The following is an 18,611-nucleotide window of genomic DNA, read 5'->3' as shown; positions in this document are numbered from 1 at the left end:
TTTTTATTTTTCTTTTTCTTTCTTGTATATTTATATATTTATTCCATCTTTTATATATTCATTCTTGTCACTCTTTTTATTTTATTTTTATTTTTTTTTACTTTTCCTTAGTATAAATATTCTTTGGCAAGTTTATTTATTTTGTCATTGTTTTAGTTTTTATTATTATTATTATTGTACCATTACTTCAAACGCGCTATTTATTATAGTCTCATCATGCAAGGCAATATTAAAGTAGTGGTACGTTGTCGTCCTTTGAATGCAAGAGGTAAAATAAGATGAAATGAATGACAAATAGTTTATTATTATTATTATTATCCTACACTTTTATCACTATTATTATTCTTATTATTCTTATTCTTATTCTTATTCTTATTCTTATTATTATTTTGATAGAATTGGCGCGTGGTGCTACATGCTTAGTGAAAATGGAAGGGAATCAAACTATTTTACAAAATCCAAAAGTAAATGATGATATCAAAGCGTTTACTTTCGATCGATCTTACTGGTCTGCTGGTAACAAGACAGATAGTGATTATGCCGATCAAGAAACAGTTTACAATGATGTTGGCCGAGAATGGTTGGATCATGCTTTTGCTGGTTACAATTGCTGCATATTTGCATGTAAGTAATAGAATCTGATGACTATTATTATTATTATCTAATCTTTGTTTTTTTTTTTACTATTATTATTAGATGGACAAACTGGTTCTGGAAAATCATTCTCTATGGCAAGTAAATATATATTCTTTTATTTTAATTATCCAACTTCTTCAGCTTATTCTCTTTATTATATATCATTTGGGATAGATGGGTTATGGTCCTGATAAAGGTATTATTCCTCGTACTTGCTCTGATTTGTTTGATAGGATACATCATCTCTCTAGTACTCAACAAAATTTTCAAGTGGAAGTATCTTATATGTAAGTTTTTAATAAGATTATTGTTTCACTAAAATGATATTAAACTTCTAATATTATTCGTTGTTATCAAATAGTGAAATCTACAATGAACGTGTACGTGATCTCCTAAATCCTCGTACCAAACATCTTAAAGTACGTGAACATCCTATTCTTGGTCCTTACGTAGAAGATCTTTCAAGACTGGTGGTGAAATCCTTTGATGATATTGAACATCTAATGGATGAAGGCAACAAGGTAATAATAATAATAAAAAAAAAAAAAAAAAGAAAGTATCACTGATGTGGGACAAAATACTTCACTTTTTTTTTCATCTCCGTACTCAATCTTATATTTTATAAAATTAGGCAAGAACGGTGGCAGCTACTAATATGAATGAAACTTCTTCTCGATCTCATGCTGTATTTACAATTATATTGACTCAAAAATCTATGGATGAAAAAACCAATCAATCAACTGAAAAAGTATCAAGATTCAGGTACGATTTATAAAAAAAAAAAAAAGAAAATCTGAAAAGAATTTACCTTTTTTATATCTCCGATTTAGTCTAGTGGATTTGGCTGGTAGTGAACGTGCCAATAGTACTGGTGCATCTGGTATGCGTTTGAAGGAAGGTGCTAATATCAATCGATCTCTTACAACACTGGGAAAAGTCATTGCTGGTCTTGCGGAACAAACAAATACAACATCAACAACAAATTCAAAATCCAACAAGAAAAAAGATTCTTTTATTCCTTATCGAGATTCTGTAAATATATACATACATATATATACATATATTAAAAAGAATATTATTTTTTTCTATATATTTACATCCTTTTTTTTTCTTCTTTTCATCTAGGTGCTCACTTGGCTACTGAAGGATTCTCTAGGTGGTAATTCAAAAACTGCAATGATAGCGGCCATTTCACCAGCAGACTTTGATGAAACTCTCAGTACCTTACGTTATGCTGATCAAGCCAAGAAGATTAAGACCAAGGCAGTTGTCAATGAAGATCCAAATGTTCGATTAATCCGTGAATTGAAAACAGAAATTCAAACTTTGAAACAATCCTTATTGGCCTATGTACCTCATCCAGAACAATTAGAATACCAACAGCACGAACAACAAGAACAACAACAACAATTGGTAGATCAAACTGGAAAGGAGAGAATAACAAGTGGAAGTGTAACTCAAATTTTACCTTCAAGATCTATTGTGATTACTGACGCTTTTGGAAATGCTACGGAACTAACAAAACGTGAAGTGGTGGAACAATTGAAATCTTCTCAAAAGTTACTAGGCGATATTGATCAGTCATGGGAAGAGCGATTGGAAACTACTATACAAATTCAACAAGAACGGGAACGCGCTTTGGTGGAATTAGGAATCACGGTGGCCAAGAACGAGATGGGTGTGTATACTCCGAAAAATACTCCTCATCTAGTCAACCTCAATGAAGATCCTCTTATGTCTGAATGTCTGGTATATCAAATCAAACCTGGAACAACTTTAGTGGGACGTAGAGCTGATGATGACAATGATGACGACAATGAAGATAATGATCAAGTAAAGAATAAGAAACAGTATATTCGGCTTAGTGGATCAAACATTCTTGAAAATCATTGTCGATTTGAAAACGTGGATCAAGTGGTGACTATCTATCCAAACGAACTCTCAGTAACTATGGTTAACGGTATTCATATTAGCGAACCCAAGCAGCTCAAAAGCGGTTATCGTATTATTCTTGGTGACTATCATGTATTCCGATTCAATCATCCAGAAGAAGCAAGACGTGAACGTGAAGAAAGACAGCAATCACAAGAAAAAGGCACTCATTCTATTATTGAGGAAACGACCATGAATGACAACATCTCAACCGATATGGGTTTTTCATCTGCAGCAACAATATCAACAACTGATGAGGCAGATTGGTTATACGCAAGAAAAGAGGCTGTCATGCATTATTTTCAACAACAACAACAACAGATTGCTAACAATAATAATCCAACTGAAGGGCCATTATCTCCAACATATACAACAAGTTTTGAAAATTTAACAAACGAAGAATTGGAAAAATTATTCGATGAAGTGACCAAATTACGAAGGATACGAAAACGACAATCTTCACATAGTGGTAGCGGTTTGTCACAGCCTATGTCTCCTTGCTCTTCTACTTCATCCTTCTCCTTCCGACACAGTGCTACTCCTTCTACAGTCTCAACTATTTTGTATGAAAATGGTGGCTATTATGGATCATCATCATCAGCAGCTGACGATACCGAATCTATGGTGGACAGGGAAATCATTCGCTTGGCAAGAGAAGAACTACAACAACAATTGGACGAACAAAAAATCAAATACGAGAAACGAATCCAACGGCTCTCATGTTTATACCCAGTGGCAACAGACTCATTATCCACATCTACTGTTGCATCCTTATTACCACCACTATCACCATTATCACCATGTACAGGTTATTCCGACGATGCAAGGATTATATTATCAAGATGCTTAAAACACTGGCAAAATCAGAGGTATATTCATATGGCAGAAACTTTACTGGTGAATGGGGCAACATTATATGAGGCGAATGCTTTGGCGCGACAACTCGATAAAAAAGTTGTATATCAGCTTACCATTATTCACAACACCAATGTGGCAGGATCCAACTGGGAAGAAGATGATCAGGCTACAAGATTCGACAGGACGTTATTAACATCAAGAAAGCCTTGTATTGGTGTACGCGTTATTGATTCTAAACATCAATGTACCTATCTATGGTCCTTGGATAGATTGAAAACTCGATTACGATATATGCAAGGGATATTGTTTACGACTGACGAGACTCATCATCTTATGACAGGAAAACGAAACAATCAATTCAGTACCAATGATGATGACAATAATGATGATGATGATGATGATGATCTTTTTTATGACAGCCATCCTCCTCGATTTGCATTGATCGGTACAGCAAAGATGCGACTCCGTCATTTGGCTCTTCACGTACCTATGGAACAAACATTGGATGTATTTTGTCAACGGACATGTCGTGTGATGGGAAAGCTGACAGTATTGATTGCACCTATTGCTAGGTCAAAGGAACGACATCACTATCATCATAGCAATGTCTCTGGGGATAACAACAGCGACAACAATAGCAATTCACCAACGCCAACAACATCTAGTGTTATTACAGACGGTACATCAATTATAGGTGACAACAACACTATCAAACAACGATCATCCTACGACGCATTACAAGTTGGTCAACGTCTTGTCTTTGAAATTCGTATTGGGACTCTTTCTGGTATTAATGAAAATGAATTTAAGCAAATCCATTCACAGTTCCAACTCAAGTTATTTGGTGGTGATCAAAACGATCAAATTTATGCAACATCAACAACGACAGCACCATCATCATCTTCTTCTTCTTCTAGTCAAGGATATTCTACTATTAATTTTGATTATAGCAAAGCCTTCTCTATGGTGGTGACTGAAGAAATGCTAATGGCTATTCACCATGATGAATTAACCTTTGAAGTCTATGGGGAACCTCAACCTGCCTATCTCAATACTTTCCAAGATGAACCTTGTGCAAGTCAAGAATTACCCTCTGTGGAAACGAAACACAATATTTATACATGGATTGAAATCCGTGAGCTAGCTCGTGTTTCTGGTGAATACACTCCCGTCCAAGTCAAGAACAAAAGAACAGGATCAAGATTAGATGACGATGAAGATGAAGCAATCATGACAACAAACATGACAACTCCGTTCTCTCAATTAAGGAAACGAAATGATCAAGGTATATTTTTGTTGAAACAAGGACAACAAAGACGCATTGTATTGACTATCAAGCACGACTGGATCTTACCTAACAAGAATACTACCCTTGATGGTGATGAAGAAAACGAGCACGATAGAAAGTGTGGGGATGGATTAGTCCTGTGGATTGGTGATATTCGTTTACGACAAGACAACACAACCCTCGATGATAATACACCTTCTGTCAGCAAATCAATTACGTCTTCTTCTTGCCAAGATCTTTCCATTCCTCTCGTTGTAATCAACAAAGCAAAAGATTGTCTGGTACTGGAGGGAGCATGGGATAGCTCAATGCACAATTCATTGTTATTGAATCGACTGACTGAACCTGGTCAAACAGTGGACCTCACGATCAAATGGGTTTTCCATGGTGCTGCTTTCCAAATGGATCTCGCTGTGCAAATCACTGGTGACGCTCTATCCAACCAAGGACTTGTCAAACGGCAATCATTACTTCGGAATCTATTTACTTCATCCAACAGAAAACGACGATCAGGAGGTGACGCTGATGATGATATAGGCGAAGAGGATGATGAAAGTGATATGACAAGAGACGGAACAAATGAATCATCAAAAATAACACAACGCTATGGAAAGAAAAAAACATCAGTAGTGGGTATCTACCGTGTGTGGGAACGACCAAGAAGACTCTCATCTTTCCACGTACAACAAGAAATCGATAGCGATCATCATACATGGCAACAACATCAAATGACGAAAATCAAGGTTTATGACCAGGCACGACGTAGAATGTTGATGAAATTAGATGTGGCTCATACCAGGTATACTCTTGCTTTGTTGGACCTTTTACGAAAACGAGACGCATCATTAGGTTCAGCAACACCATGGAAAAAAGAAGATCAAACCAATTCAATAGGTACTTCACAGCAATCTTCAAGTACTACTACTCAGGATCAACTTTTACACCATATTATCAATCAGTGGAACTCAGAAACGAAACAAGAACAAACAACTGGTTTGGAGTTGATTCATAAGTTTGGTTCTACTGATCATTTGACCTCAGCGAAAGAAATGAATGATCCTATTCCTCTCTATGATATTCATCAAATTACTCTAAGGTAAGAAATTAAGTTCATTGGAATGATTTTTGCCTTATCTTTTTTCTTTCTCTTTTTTTTTTTTTTTTTCTTAAGCGATGGTTGCCCATCTGGAAAAAATGGAATTTTGATGTTACAACATTATGGCTATATGAAGATGCGAAAATTAGATGACAACAATGCAAAGTGGGCTCGACGATGGATATTATTGAAAAGGTAAATTATATTTACAAAAAAAAAAAAAAAAAAAAAAAAAAAAAAAAAAAAAGAGTGACTGGAGGACAGAATGATTTACCACCGTTTTTTTTTTTTCTTTTTCGAATGATGAATAGACCTTATGTATTAGTGTACGCTAACGATTACGAAACAAATGAATTAGATATCTTAAATATACAAGCTGTCCGTGTTAATCCTCCTACAAAGGTAAATGAAAGAAATAGCATCCATTGAAAAAGAAGGTATTGTGGTTTACCTTTTTTTTTTTCTTATAGGATCTTGTGAATACCTTTACTGTTTATACCAAAATCAGCACATATCAATTTCAAACGAAAGATCAAGAAGAAATGAAGGAATGGGTGGCTTCGATGATTTAGATAGATCTTTTTTTTTCTTTTTTCTTTTTCTTTTTCTTTTTTGTTATTTATTTGTTTATAGTCTATATTATAAATATATATATATATATATATATACTTGTTACTACCATGAAATAAAAGAGAACTTTTTTTTCACTTTTCTGTAGCTTTTTTACACCGATCGATGATGGATGTCAGTATGGTATTGTGGCAAATGAACTTTTGTTGTTTTCTTTGTTTTGCTTTCTCCTTTTTATTATCCAATTTAGGTAATCATATCGGGGAAATAAAGAGAATGATAGAAGGAGAGAGACATCACTCATCCTATGTTTTGGAACAATGCTTCAAAGTGTATGTGTCATTGTTATGTTTCTGCGGCAAAGTATTTTCTTCATTGTCTAAAAACGGAGAATGTTTATATGCAATTTGTTGTTTATTCTTGACTACATTGGGTTGTCAAAAAAAAAAAAAAAAACATTTCCTTCCCACACTTTACTCCTGCTTTTTCCAAATTAGGTTGTTAGTATGAACATCGGGAATCTAGCATAATAGCATATTGTTTTTCTTTTCTTTCATTTTTATTTTCCTTTCTTCTCTCTCTTTCTTTTTTTTTTTTTTATTACATTTACTGTTTTTCCTCATTATTAGTCAACAACATCATCCGAGTCATGATGGTATCCTCTTCTATCAATACATTTACTACTAATTATTGTTCATGCAAACCCATACCCACTTCACCCATCCGTCGAATCCATGTTCGCCCAAGTCTGGATAATGCTATTGAGGTCTCAAATGGCATATCCTATTGCTCTTCACCTATTCAAAGTAAAATAAATGACGTTGATGATATCATTCCAGTATTTAGCTCGATTGTTTGGGTTAACTTCTTTTTTCTTTTAAAAAAAAATAATAACTTTATATAGAAAAGCGATCATTAATCGATCATCATTCTTTATCATTCACTAAACACCATTTCCAAATACTAAAATCACTTTCCCCAGGACAATATGGAAAGGTAAAAAAAAAAAAAAAATCCATGCAAAAAAAAGTTATTTTTTTTTTCTTAATCTCTTTTTGAATATAGACCTATGTTGTCAGAAGTAAATTGAATCAACAAATTTATTGTATGAAGATCCAAAGCAAACGTCTATTGAAAATGCATAGCGATCGGGTATCCTTTGATGTCGAACAAGCCATCCTGTCTTTGCAGCATCCATGCCTTCCCCGCTTGTATTGTTCGTTTGAAGATGACACAGATCATTACTTGGTGATGGATTATTTCAGTGGTGGTGACCTCTTTAGTCTCTTGGATAGGCAACCTACATTGTGCTTGACTGAAAAACAAGCTCAGTTTTATATGGCAGAAATGATCTTGGCTTGTCAAGCTTTACATCAATTAGGCTACCTTCATCGAGACATCAAACCTCAGAATATCTTGTTAGATCATCTTGGGCATGTTAAATTGGTCGATTTTGGTTCAAGTATTTTGATCTCTCAAGCCACAAAGGTAAAAAAAAAAAAAAAAAAAAAAAAAAAAAAAAAGAATAAATTAATCATCCTTCTTCTCTTTTGGTTAGAATAAACAATCCACTCCTGTAGGCACTTGTGACTATGTATCACCTGAAATACTTGATTCATTCCAAGGAGACGCGACTTATGGTACAGAGGTAGATTGTTGGTCTTTAGGCATCTGTTTATATGAAATGCTTCAAGAACTTCCGCCTTTTTATAGTGATGTCAGTGAAAATGATACTTACCGAAAGATATTATTCCATCAGGTAAGATAGAGAAGAATATCAAAAAAAAAAAAAAAAAGAATGATAATAGAATGTGGATGATATTTAGGGTCAAGTATCTTTCAATGATATGCTTCCGATTTCTGATCAAGCCAAGGACCTTATCAATAAGTAAGTAAAAAAAAAAAAAGGGTAACGAAATGATGATGATTAACTGACGATCCAATTGCAAAGTCTACTTACGAAAAGGGAAAATAGATTGACTTTGGACCAAATCAAAATGCATAGTTTTTTTGATGGTATTGATTGGGATACCATTTACCAAAGTAAGGCATATGAACAAATGACAAAGGATCAATAGAGCTCATTTATATATATATATATTTAGGTAAGCCGCCATTTCGTCCTAGATTACATAGTGATGATGATACTTCCAACTTCTTTATACCCCAGGACATTCTGCAAGAAGCAAAACAAGATGACAACCCTGACGATGATGATGATGATTATATTTCCCTTTCTCAACCTATTACACCACCTCTTTCTCCTTTGTTGAAACATACTTGTTATATTCCCTCTTCTTTAGAACAGTAGTCTCCTTTTGTATCATTTGTACCTTTTTTTTTTTAGTCGATGTGTTTTTATCTTAACTTATCTACTTTACAAAGGAATTATTTATGAAAGATATAGTGTCAAGCATGCTTATTGTATCTTGTCATCATATCAAATGTTGAAAATACATTCATTTCTGTTGAGCAGATTTTTCGGGAAAAAAAAAAAGAGGTGTCAACGACATCAATGTATTGACACTTCTTACGAATAAATTTGGATGTCAATTTGTATTCCTTCATACGACACAAATATTCATAAAAAAAAAAAATAGTTTTTATTTTTGAATAAAGAAAAAAAAAAGCAATATATACACTAATGAAGCTAAACTAATTCCTTAATATCCATGTTTATTCTTGTCATTCTAGAGCAATATAGTTGAAATTGATCCAGGTCACGTTCAAATCACAATAGCAGTTTCATCAAAGACATGATCATTGAAAGGAATATCGCTGTAATCCACTTCTTCGTCACTTTTCTCATGAGTACTGATTGATTCCGTATATTGGCTGTTGAATAATGCAGATAAATCATCTAATCGAATTTAAAATTACAGGATAAATAAATGAATTCAACGCCGAGCAAAAGATAGATTTTTTTTTTTGGTTACTTACCTAGAGTGAGGCCATGATCATCCAGGAAAGAAAGAGGTTCCATTGGTTCCAGAGCAATTGTAAGGTCATCATCGCTAAATAATTCTTCTGAAAACATCACTTGTTGATCAAAGTATTTGGAAAGATAATAAGCAGATACGTTCGGTGTAGAGGTAAAGATGGATAAATCAACTTTATCAGTATCAGGTTCAAATGGAAGTTCTATATATAAATAAGGGAAGAATAATAATAATAATAATAATAATAAAACGTTGAATAAGAAATTGTAACATCAAAGAAAAATGATGATATGTACTTACCATTTTCAATTGGAGGGCAGAATTCAATTTCAGTAGGGAAAGAGGATGAATTCACTTGTTCGATAGGAATTGTCATATCAAAGGGATCTTCAAGTAAAGTATCATCACGGTCTTCTTCATCATGAAGAGCAAGGTGTGTTGTTGGAGAAACAACTGTGTTTTGTTGAAATTGTCGAATTTTTGTAGGGAAAGATTCGTCGTCATAAAAAGATTCAAGATCAGTAGTATTTGTTGTAGCTTTATAGGCATCCATATGAGCTCGATCATCAAACATATCAAGATCAAGAGGAGAAACATCATCAGGAACATAAGGTAGCTCTACATATTGATATATGAAGAGAGGGAGAAGTATGTTAGTTTATATTGAAAACAACAGATTTGCTTGTTCGTTACCTTGTTCACCTTGGGATCCATATTCAAAGTCAAGCTTTGTAGATTTATCCGAGTTACCAAGATCGACACGTTTGGAAGAAAGTGGCGATTGTAGAACTTAAAAGAAAAAAAAAAGTAGAATAGTGAGATGGATGACAGTTTAAAAGTTATTTATTGATATTTACCACTATTAGGAACTGGTCGTTTCAAGGGAATTACTTGCTTTGAAGGATCATTTTTCGCGCCAAGTTTCTTTTCAGTAAGAGAAGGTTGTTTTCCTAATTCAAAAGAGAATATGAGTTGTCACATGTAATGTATTACTTTCAAGTATATACCTTTTTCATTTCCTTTTGAAGACTGTTCTTTCTGATAAAGAACTTGGTTGACGTTCTTGCTTCGAAGTAAACTGTCGGCTTTGTTGTTATTTGTTATCGAGTTTTTGAACCGTTCTTTGGTATCTTGATTTTCCATCACATTTTCTCCACCTCCACGTCGTTTTTGAACCGTCTTATCAAACGGTCGCAACATGATGTGTTTAATCAAAGGAGAAAGAAGTGAAAAAAAAAATAAAGGAAAGAAAGAAAGAAAGAAAAAAAAAATGTAGAGCGCGACTCTTTTCATCGCATATGGAATTTGAGGCAAAGCATTTCAAAATCCGGTACTGGAAAAAGAAAAAAAGGGTGATGATCGAATTACAGTTTATTTATTTAATATATGAAAAAAAAAAAAAAAAATAACATACTAATAATAATATGACGATTAAATTATATATCAGTAAAAGCCATATCCCAAAATTTGACTTCCAGGGCCAATGTTTCACGATATACTTTTTCAAAACTTTGTAATCGAAGAGGATCCGAAGTAGAGAGAGAGTTGACCAAAGCCGCACACTCATTGACAAAATCCTTGAATTCATCCATTGTCCAATTATTGATCAGTTCTTGAATGGTTGCTATATGAATATCATCATCACCTCTAAGTTTTTGCTTGTCCTGAATTGATTTTGCATAAAGCCATGCTTCCAAAAACACCTTTTCCATAGCCCACAAGACAATTAATGCCTCACCAAGATCATATCCAGCTGTACGAGCCACTTTCTGGTGGAAATCAACATATCGACTAGTCCAGTGTTTCATACCTTGCTGAGCAAAAGATCTGTAAGGAGCACGAGACAACAAATCGGTAAACATTTGACATTCACGGAATACATTCGATGCTGCAAACGCCAAGGTTTTGAATATACGTTGTGAATGAGCCGAAGAATAGTGTGGATCATTATCACCCCATTCACGTTGGTCAGGGAAAAGTGCAACGCGTGACATCATAATACCCATCATTTTTGTATATCCATTGGTGTAAGCTCGGTCTTGTTCTATCCACGATTGTAAATGCTGGGGTGCTATTGTATGTGTTCCTACTTGTCGTAAAAATTCATGTCGAGTTGCCTTTTCATACACTTCCTTGTCAAGAGAGAGAAGGTGGTCCGTCAAAGAAGAGTTCATATTATTGGTTTATTAAATCAAAAGTAAAGTACAATTACGATAATAATGATTATGAAGTGGAAAAAAGAAGAAATAAAAAAAAATGTATTAAAAAAAAATTAAATCTGGCCCATTTATGTGTTTCAAAAAAAAAAAAAAAAAAAAAAAAAAAAAAAAAAAAAACAACAACCCCGGCCAACAAATTCACCAGCATAATGATGGATGGAACTGCGTCTTTCTTTTTTATTTCAAGAATTCAACATATGATGCAAAATCTAAAGTGTTTCTAAATAACTAAGTTCTCATCCGCCCATAGTTTGAAAGTTCTATCAAATCCTGTTGATGCAATAAATCGACCATCTAAAACAGAAATAAAAGAGGTTATTAAAAAAAATCATACTATGGTTTATCTTTTCTCGTTCTTTTTTTTTTTTCTTTTTTTTACCTTTTGATATATCCACGCCCATGACTTTGCCTTCATGACCTTCCAAGCTTCTCAATAAACGATAATCATCAGCAGACCACATCTTCACGCATCCATCATAACCTACTGTGGTCAAATAAGTACCATATATAGAGGTCGCTTCCGCATCATCTCGAGCCACTGGCGTAGACCCTTTTGCAAACTTGACATCCGATACTAGTGATTGATGAGCGGAAATGGTATATATGTTTCGTAGAGCTCGAATATCCCAAATCTTAACAGAGTTGTCTGCACTAGCTGAAGCAAGATGATATCCATTGGGTGACCAATCCAAACCAACAATATCCTTAATATGTCCTTGTAATGCCATAGCTGATCGTCCAGTACGTAAATCCCATAATCGTCCAATAGCGTCTAATCCACTATATAAAAAAAAGAAGTTATTATCATTATTCCTCATTGATTGAATCCTTGTTCTTACCCTGTAGCCACAAGACTTCCATCACATTGAAAGGCAATAGAATATACTTCTTTGGAATGTCCTTCTTGAAGTAGTAATTCTTCTCTACGTTCTACATCCCATAATCGCCAAGTACCATCAAAGCCAGCGCTACCAATATATCGACCAGAAGGATGATATCCAATTCTTGCTACTCGACCTACATGGCCTTCCATCGTTGCTAAAGGCGATGCACTACCAATATATATATATATATATATATATATATAAATAAATTAATCTATTTTCATATTCAGTATATTTTTTTCTTTTCCTTACTTATCCAGACTCCATAATTTAATTGATCCTTCAGCTCCACTTGTAGCGAAATTCACAACACTTTTATCCAAAGTCAAAGTAGATTCAGGATGGAAAGCAACACCTCCTACTCGATCAGAATGCCCAGCTAATGTCGTAATAAGTTCACATTTTGGAACAGACCATAATTTACAACCTCCAGACCAGGATCCAGTCAGTAACAATTTGGAATCAGGAGAAAATGCGCATTGTGCCACAGGTCGTTCATCCGCTACTTGTGATGACCAACCAGTATAATCCTATTGTAGCATGTTAAAAAAAAAAAATAAGAATGAGATTTTTTTTTGTATGATCTCGTTTTATATTGTATTACCTTTAATTTTTGTTGAAGTTCTTTTCGTCCGACCTTGAGTTGTGATAATGGAATTTGTGTTTCTGCCTGTTGTTTCTCTAATCTTCGTTTTGCCCTATATATATATATATATATAGTCAGTATATAATATTCTTATCTTTTTTTGTTTTTTGCTTGTTTACCTTGGTAAGGAGTAAGACGTGATCTGTTGTCTAGCCCGTAATAATGATGGAGTACCAGGAGTAAAGAATTCTTCCTCCTCATTTTCCTCTTCCTCTTCCGATTCAGATTCACTTTCTACTTTTTCACCTGTCAATTTTGATAATAAGAATCGAAGACGATCACGACGATCACCAGCCTATAAAGATTTAAAAAAAAAAAAGGCAATTAATCATAAATAAATGGAGAAAACAAAAACAATAGATCATAGAGTACAATATATTATTAACTTACATCTTCACCAAAAAGACATTGAGGTTCACCAAGTTCACGTAATCTTTGACGTACACGACCATCGTCAGTGGGTACAGCAATTTCACGAGCTCGTTTCCTTCTATCGAATTCAGCAAGCACTTGTTGATTTCCTTGTAATAATCCACCGTTTGTAGATCCAACATCAGCTAATTCGGCTAGAAAAAAAAAAATAAAAACAAGCATTAATATATATATATATATATATATATATACTCTTGAGTATTACCTAAAGCATCGAGATCAATACCGCCACCACTAGAAGAAGCAGCAGATATAATAGCAGCTTGTTGTGAATCATCATGTTTAAACCGTTTAGCAGATTCTTGTTCTTCTATTGAACCAAAATGTACACGAGGTTTTGCCATAAGTTTTGAAATATTGCTAGCATTAGAAGAATCACTCATCCTTAAACAAAAAATGTAAAGAAAAAAAAAAGGGTCAATTGAGTGAGAGAATTTTTTTTTCTTTGACCAATTTTGTCGGTGTATGAAATGAACAACCTTCCAATTATTTTTTTTTCCCAATGCAATGATATTAGTATTTTCTTTTCCTTTTTCTTTTTTTTTTCTTTTTTTTTTTTCTTTTTTTTTTTTTCTTCCTATCATTGTAAAAAAAAAAACAATGTCGGATACAGCTCTAAGAAATAGACGACAACCAGTGAACGAAAAGGCTCTACCAACACCTTCCAGTCCAAAAGAAGATATCAAAAAGGTAAATAAAAAAGAAAGCCTAAAAGATGAAAAGGGGTAATATCACCAAAAGTCTTGACATTTATTTATTTCTTCATTAGGTTTCCCTCTTGCAAGAAACCCATGAAAAACAGCAAAAAAATGTTCATCGTATAGTATTTATTGGTCTGACTCTCCTTAGCTTTTTTGTCTCTTTTTATAAGATATGGTACCCAGCAGAAGTAGTGTAAGTGAACTCAAAAAAAAAAAAAAAAAAAAAAAAAAAAAAAAAAAAAAAAAAAAAACGCGTGCCTTTTTTTTTTCCTTTGTTTCCTTCTTTCTTTCTTTCTTTCTTTCACTCATTCTCATCTTGATATTATTAGATTTGATGAAGTCCACTTTGGTAAATTTGCTGGTTATTATTTACGCAGGTCCTACTTTTTTGACGTTCATCCACCATTGGCCAAGTTAATGATTGCTGCAGTGGGTTATTTGATTGGTTATGATGGACATTTCGAATTCACCAATATAGGTGATAATTATATTGAAAACGATGTACCCTATGTATACTTGCGATCTTTACCTGCCACACTCAATGTTCTCTGTGTTTGTCTGGTATATTCTATCATGAAACAATCTGGTTATTCTCTCAGTATTTGTGCTCTTACGGCTGCATTGATGATTTTCGATAACGCTTTGGTAGCTCAACACCGTTTGATTATGTTGGATAGTATGTTGATTTTCTTTATGCTTGCCACGGTTTATTGTTATATTCGATTTCGAAAATTGCGTTATCAGTAAGTTTTCAGGAATGGAAAAAGAAAAAGAAAGATTAACATGTTTTTATTTTATTTATATATTTAGAGAATTCTCATCAAAATGGTGGTTCTGGTTGATTGCTACTGGTATCAACATGGCATTAACACTTAGGTATTAGAGAAATGAAATATATATATATATGACTAACAATCTTAATTATTTGTTTTAGTGTTAAAATGGTTGGGCTATTTTTAGTTGTTACCATAGGAATTGCTGTTTTGGTTGATCTTTGGTCTTTGTTTGACATTCGTCGTGGTCTTGATATGGTAACAATAATCCAAATAAACATGTGTGTGAAAACAATGAGACTAATTCATCTTTTATCTTAGAATCATTTTATGCGACATTTTAATGCACGTGCTCTTGCTTTGATCGTTATCCCTATCTTTATTTACTTATTCTGGTTCTATATTCATTTTGCTATTTTGATTGAATCTGGTCCTGGTGACTCTTTCATGTCAACTCATTTTAAGGAAACTTTGAAAAACAGTGCAACGAAAATGAAATCGTTGGGTAAAATGGATATAAAAAAAAAAAAAAAAAAAAGGAAAAAGATTCACAGAATTTTTTTATTATTTGAATAGAAATACACTACTATGACAATATTACCATGTTACATAGAGATACTGAAGTTTACCTTCATTCTCATGCCCTGGAATACCCACTCCGTTATGAAGATGGTCGTATCAGTAGCAAAGGTAATTCAGATGGCAAACTATACAATCACCTATATTGATCTCTTACTCTCTTGTTGTTGGCATATTATAGGACAACAAGTGGTTGGTATTCAAGAACCTGATGAAAATAGTTGGTGGCAAGTCTTACCTACAAAAGAAATTGATAGCGAAAGTGAAGATGGAGTCAAGGTTCATCATGGTGATATTATTCGATTGAAACACTTGGCAACAAACACTATTCTTTTGACGCATGATGTAGCTTCTCCAATATTATCAACAAATGAAGAAGTGACCACGATAGCTGATAATGATGATCATGGCAGATATAATGAAACATTATTCAAGGTTCTTTTAGAAGATAGCAACAATAATGATGTTTGGCAAACTCATTTGTCTCCTTTCAAATTACTTCATATGGACACCAAGGTAGCAATTTGGACTCATGATCAAGCACTTCCTGATTGGGGCTTGGGTTTACAAGATGTTAATGGCAACAAGAATACGAATGAAAAAAGCAATTATTGGGTTGGACAGGATATTATGGGAAAAAATGGTAAAAATAAAAAGATTTAAAACTATAAAGTTCGCTTATATTTATTTATTTTTTTCATGATTTTATAGCTACTGAAATCAATATGAACAAGAAACAAGAAATCAAATCAATGTTATTTTTAAGAAAATTCTTCGAACTTCAAGGTCGTATGCTTAGTCATAATGCTGGTCTTACTAAACCTCATCCTTATCAATCCACACCTATTTCTTGGCCATTCATGGTTCGTGGTATTTCTTACTGGTCCAACAATGATACTCGTGAACAAATCTATATGACTGGTAATCTTATTGGATGGTATCTTGGTTTTGCTAGTGTGATTATTTATGTTGGTGTATTATTGGCTGATACATTAGCAAGACATAGAGGAATAGAACCTATTGATGGACGTAAGTCTTTTTGTTTTAGATGATGAAAGACAAGTTATAGATTTGATTTTTTTTTTTTTTTGATTATCAGCTGTACGACAACGATTCATTCACAATGCTGGCTTCTTTATCCTACTTTGGCTTCTTCATTATGCACCTTTCTTTTTGATGGGTCGGGCACTCTTCCTTCATCATTATCTTCCAGCCATGGTTTGTAACTATATGCTTTTAGGTGCAGTTCTCCAATTTATGTTTATTGATGGTATTGATTCACCAGTATCAAGTTTGCAACGGAACAAAGAAGCATCTATTCATCGTTATCGTAGTGTGGTATCGTATATGCAAGCCCTACCAAGCAACAATAAAACAATTTTGGTTTTTGGTTTTATTCTGTTATGTCAAGTGGCAATGTTTATCTTTTTGGCTCCAATGACATATGGTTCCCCTGGTATGTCAGTATCTCAAGTCTTACAACATAAGATTTATAGTAGCTGGGATCTACAATACGGTAAGAAAAAACAAACAAAAAAGAAAAGTGAAGGAGTAGGGTGGTTTAAGAAAGAAACTATTGATTTATCTTTTCTTTATCCTTTTTTTTTTTTTTATTTGATTGATACACTCTTTCTAGCAAAATGATCTAGCTCAAAAATATTTATTAAGACAAGACTTATTGGACTCTTATGGAAGATGTTATATTTATAGATTATTTTTTTTTATTACTTTAGATAGTTTAAAAAAAAAAAAGAAAAGAAAAAGACATATCAAATAAACATATTTACGACTCTTTAATATTAATAATATTATTATAATAATGGTGATGATGATTGGTGTGTCTTAATCCTGGTATTCGGAGAAACAGCAAGTTTGTTACCAAGAGGATGAAGGAAAACTAATAAGTTGGTCAAGATGATCTCCATTTGGTATTTTTTACATTGAAACAATTGAAAGCCAGCGGTTGATTTGCATACTGATTTGACTCGGTGACAAGAAAAAAAAAAATTAAGAGAACCAAGTTTTTCTTAAATACCCACTTTTTTTTCCGTTTCTCTTTTTGTCTTTGTTTTGTTTTCTTTCTTTCTTTTTTTCTTTTTCTTAACTTGTTCTCTATATTATTATGTCACTTCGTATTTTGTCTACTCGTATTATTCAATCTTCTACTCCTTTGAACAAGGTTGCTTCTATGACCATCTTGCGTAGTTATACTAGTAAGTAGTTTTTTTTTTGAAACATAAAAAGTCACGTTTATTTACATTATGTTTCTCCTTGTTTTTCTTTTAGCCAAAAAGTACACCAAGGATCATGAATGGGTTAGTGTTTATCATGGTGTAGGTACCGTTGGTGTGACGGATTATGCTCAAAAGGCTTTGGGTGATATCGTATTTGTTGAAACTCCTGTTACCGGTGATAGCGTGTCAGAAGGAGGTAAGTGCTCTATAGCCTAATAATTTAAAACTAACCATATATACTCTCTTAGAACAAATTGGTGCTATTGAATCCGTCAAGGCTGCAAGTGATATTTATGCTCCTGTCAGTGGTAAAGTGGTAGATGTCAATGGTACTTTGTCTGATGAACCTACTTTGATCAACACTAATCCTGAAGATAAAGGTATTAAAAAAAAAGTGAACGCGAAAGAAAAAAAAAGTATCATGTATTGATAGGGTGATAACTAATCCTTTTTTTTTCCTTTTTCCTCTCTTTTGCTTCAATAGGATGGTTGTTCAAAGTCAAGTTATCCAATGAATCTGAATTGGACTCTTTATTGGACAAAGCTGCTTACGACAAGCTTGTAGAATCTATTGAAACTTAAAATCATTATTCATTTGTATTTTTACCCCCCCCCCCTACCTTTCAGATATGTTGTGATATTAGTATAGTTTACTATATACTTTATTCTTTTTTTTTTTCATTCATCAATCAATCAATCAATCAATCAGTCAATGAAATAAAACAAATGTTTATCTTACTTTTAATTGTATGAAAGAGGAAAAAGTATGTATATGTTCATCAAAGAGAATCCACAAAGAGAACAGCAAAATAAAAGAAAATATA

At 33.4% G+C, this 18,611-nt stretch overlaps 7 protein-coding genes across 7 annotated transcripts; 4 read left to right on the top strand and 3 right to left on the bottom strand.

The window, feature by feature from the left end:
* Nucleotides 1-17: 17 nt before the first annotated feature.
* BX664DRAFT_356510 (uncharacterized protein) lies at nucleotides 18-6,490 on the top strand. The gene is made up of 11 exons (XM_051547890.1): nucleotides 18-268; nucleotides 397-624; nucleotides 697-731; nucleotides 811-923; nucleotides 998-1,157; nucleotides 1,268-1,398; nucleotides 1,467-1,668; nucleotides 1,762-5,810; nucleotides 5,886-6,005; nucleotides 6,122-6,212; nucleotides 6,281-6,490. The coding sequence occupies exons 1-11, from the start codon at nucleotides 217-219 to the stop codon at nucleotides 6,380-6,382; spliced, it is 5,283 nt and encodes a 1,760-aa protein (XP_051403486.1). The 5' UTR covers nucleotides 18-216; the 3' UTR covers nucleotides 6,383-6,490.
* Nucleotides 6,491-6,969: 479 nt separating this feature from the next.
* On the top strand, nucleotides 6,970-8,865 carry BX664DRAFT_325920 (kinase-like domain-containing protein). Its single transcript, XM_051544124.1, has 7 exons — nucleotides 6,970-7,186; nucleotides 7,285-7,376; nucleotides 7,446-7,868; nucleotides 7,939-8,139; nucleotides 8,207-8,268; nucleotides 8,332-8,423; nucleotides 8,486-8,865. The coding sequence occupies exons 1-7, from the start codon at nucleotides 7,030-7,032 to the stop codon at nucleotides 8,689-8,691; spliced, it is 1,233 nt and encodes a 410-aa protein (XP_051403485.1). The 5' UTR covers nucleotides 6,970-7,029; the 3' UTR covers nucleotides 8,692-8,865.
* Nucleotides 8,866-8,960: 95 nt separating this feature from the next.
* On the bottom strand, nucleotides 8,961-10,576 carry BX664DRAFT_383555 (uncharacterized protein). Its single transcript, XM_051549124.1, has 6 exons — nucleotides 10,327-10,576; nucleotides 10,177-10,269; nucleotides 10,013-10,108; nucleotides 9,620-9,937; nucleotides 9,321-9,521; nucleotides 8,961-9,240 (listed from the first exon to the last, which is right to left on the bottom strand). Exons 1-6 carry the CDS (start codon nucleotides 10,517-10,519, stop codon nucleotides 9,107-9,109), a joined length of 1,035 nt encoding a protein of 344 aa, XP_051403484.1. The 5' UTR covers nucleotides 10,520-10,576; the 3' UTR covers nucleotides 8,961-9,106.
* Nucleotides 10,577-10,676: 100 nt separating this feature from the next.
* On the bottom strand, nucleotides 10,677-11,576 carry BX664DRAFT_325918 (uncharacterized protein). Its single transcript, XM_051544123.1, has one exon. The coding sequence runs from the start codon at nucleotides 11,491-11,493 to the stop codon at nucleotides 10,756-10,758; it is 738 nt and encodes a 245-aa protein (XP_051403483.1). The 5' UTR covers nucleotides 11,494-11,576; the 3' UTR covers nucleotides 10,677-10,755.
* A 591-nt stretch (nucleotides 11,577-12,167) lies between these two features.
* BX664DRAFT_240144 (WD40-repeat-containing domain protein) lies at nucleotides 12,168-13,838 on the bottom strand (the record flags this gene model as incomplete). Its single annotated transcript, XM_051540219.1, has 7 exons — nucleotides 12,168-12,318; nucleotides 12,378-12,590; nucleotides 12,675-12,952; nucleotides 13,027-13,120; nucleotides 13,188-13,363; nucleotides 13,459-13,634; nucleotides 13,706-13,838. Coding segments are annotated over 7 exons (1,221 nt in total), but the record flags the coding sequence as incomplete, so codon positions are not given.
* Nucleotides 13,839-14,087: 249 nt separating this feature from the next.
* Nucleotides 14,088-17,350, top strand: BX664DRAFT_325911 (O-mannosyltransferase). Its single transcript, XM_051544122.1, has 11 exons — nucleotides 14,088-14,190; nucleotides 14,270-14,394; nucleotides 14,531-14,944; nucleotides 15,012-15,077; nucleotides 15,136-15,232; nucleotides 15,296-15,479; nucleotides 15,551-15,664; nucleotides 15,735-16,196; nucleotides 16,265-16,582; nucleotides 16,653-17,069; nucleotides 17,190-17,350. Exons 1-11 carry the CDS (start codon nucleotides 14,101-14,103, stop codon nucleotides 17,195-17,197), a joined length of 2,295 nt encoding a protein of 764 aa, XP_051403481.1. The 5' UTR covers nucleotides 14,088-14,100; the 3' UTR covers nucleotides 17,198-17,350.
* A 270-nt stretch (nucleotides 17,351-17,620) lies between these two features.
* BX664DRAFT_325901 (glycine cleavage system H protein) lies at nucleotides 17,621-18,532 on the top strand. The gene is made up of 4 exons (XM_051544121.1): nucleotides 17,621-17,766; nucleotides 17,840-17,983; nucleotides 18,036-18,167; nucleotides 18,272-18,532. Exons 1-4 carry the CDS (start codon nucleotides 17,676-17,678, stop codon nucleotides 18,367-18,369), a joined length of 465 nt encoding a protein of 154 aa, XP_051403480.1. The 5' UTR covers nucleotides 17,621-17,675; the 3' UTR covers nucleotides 18,370-18,532.
* The last annotated feature ends 79 nt before the right edge of the window (nucleotides 18,533-18,611 follow it).

This window comes from Halteromyces radiatus, assembly GCF_025201355.1.
Source record: "Halteromyces radiatus strain CBS 162.75 chromosome Unknown BX664scaffold_2, whole genome shotgun sequence".
NCBI lineage: Eukaryota > Fungi > Mucoromycota > Mucoromycetes > Mucorales > Cunninghamellaceae > Halteromyces > Halteromyces radiatus.
Note: the sequence above shows the minus strand (reverse complement) of the source record. Positions and strands in the feature narration are given on the sequence as shown.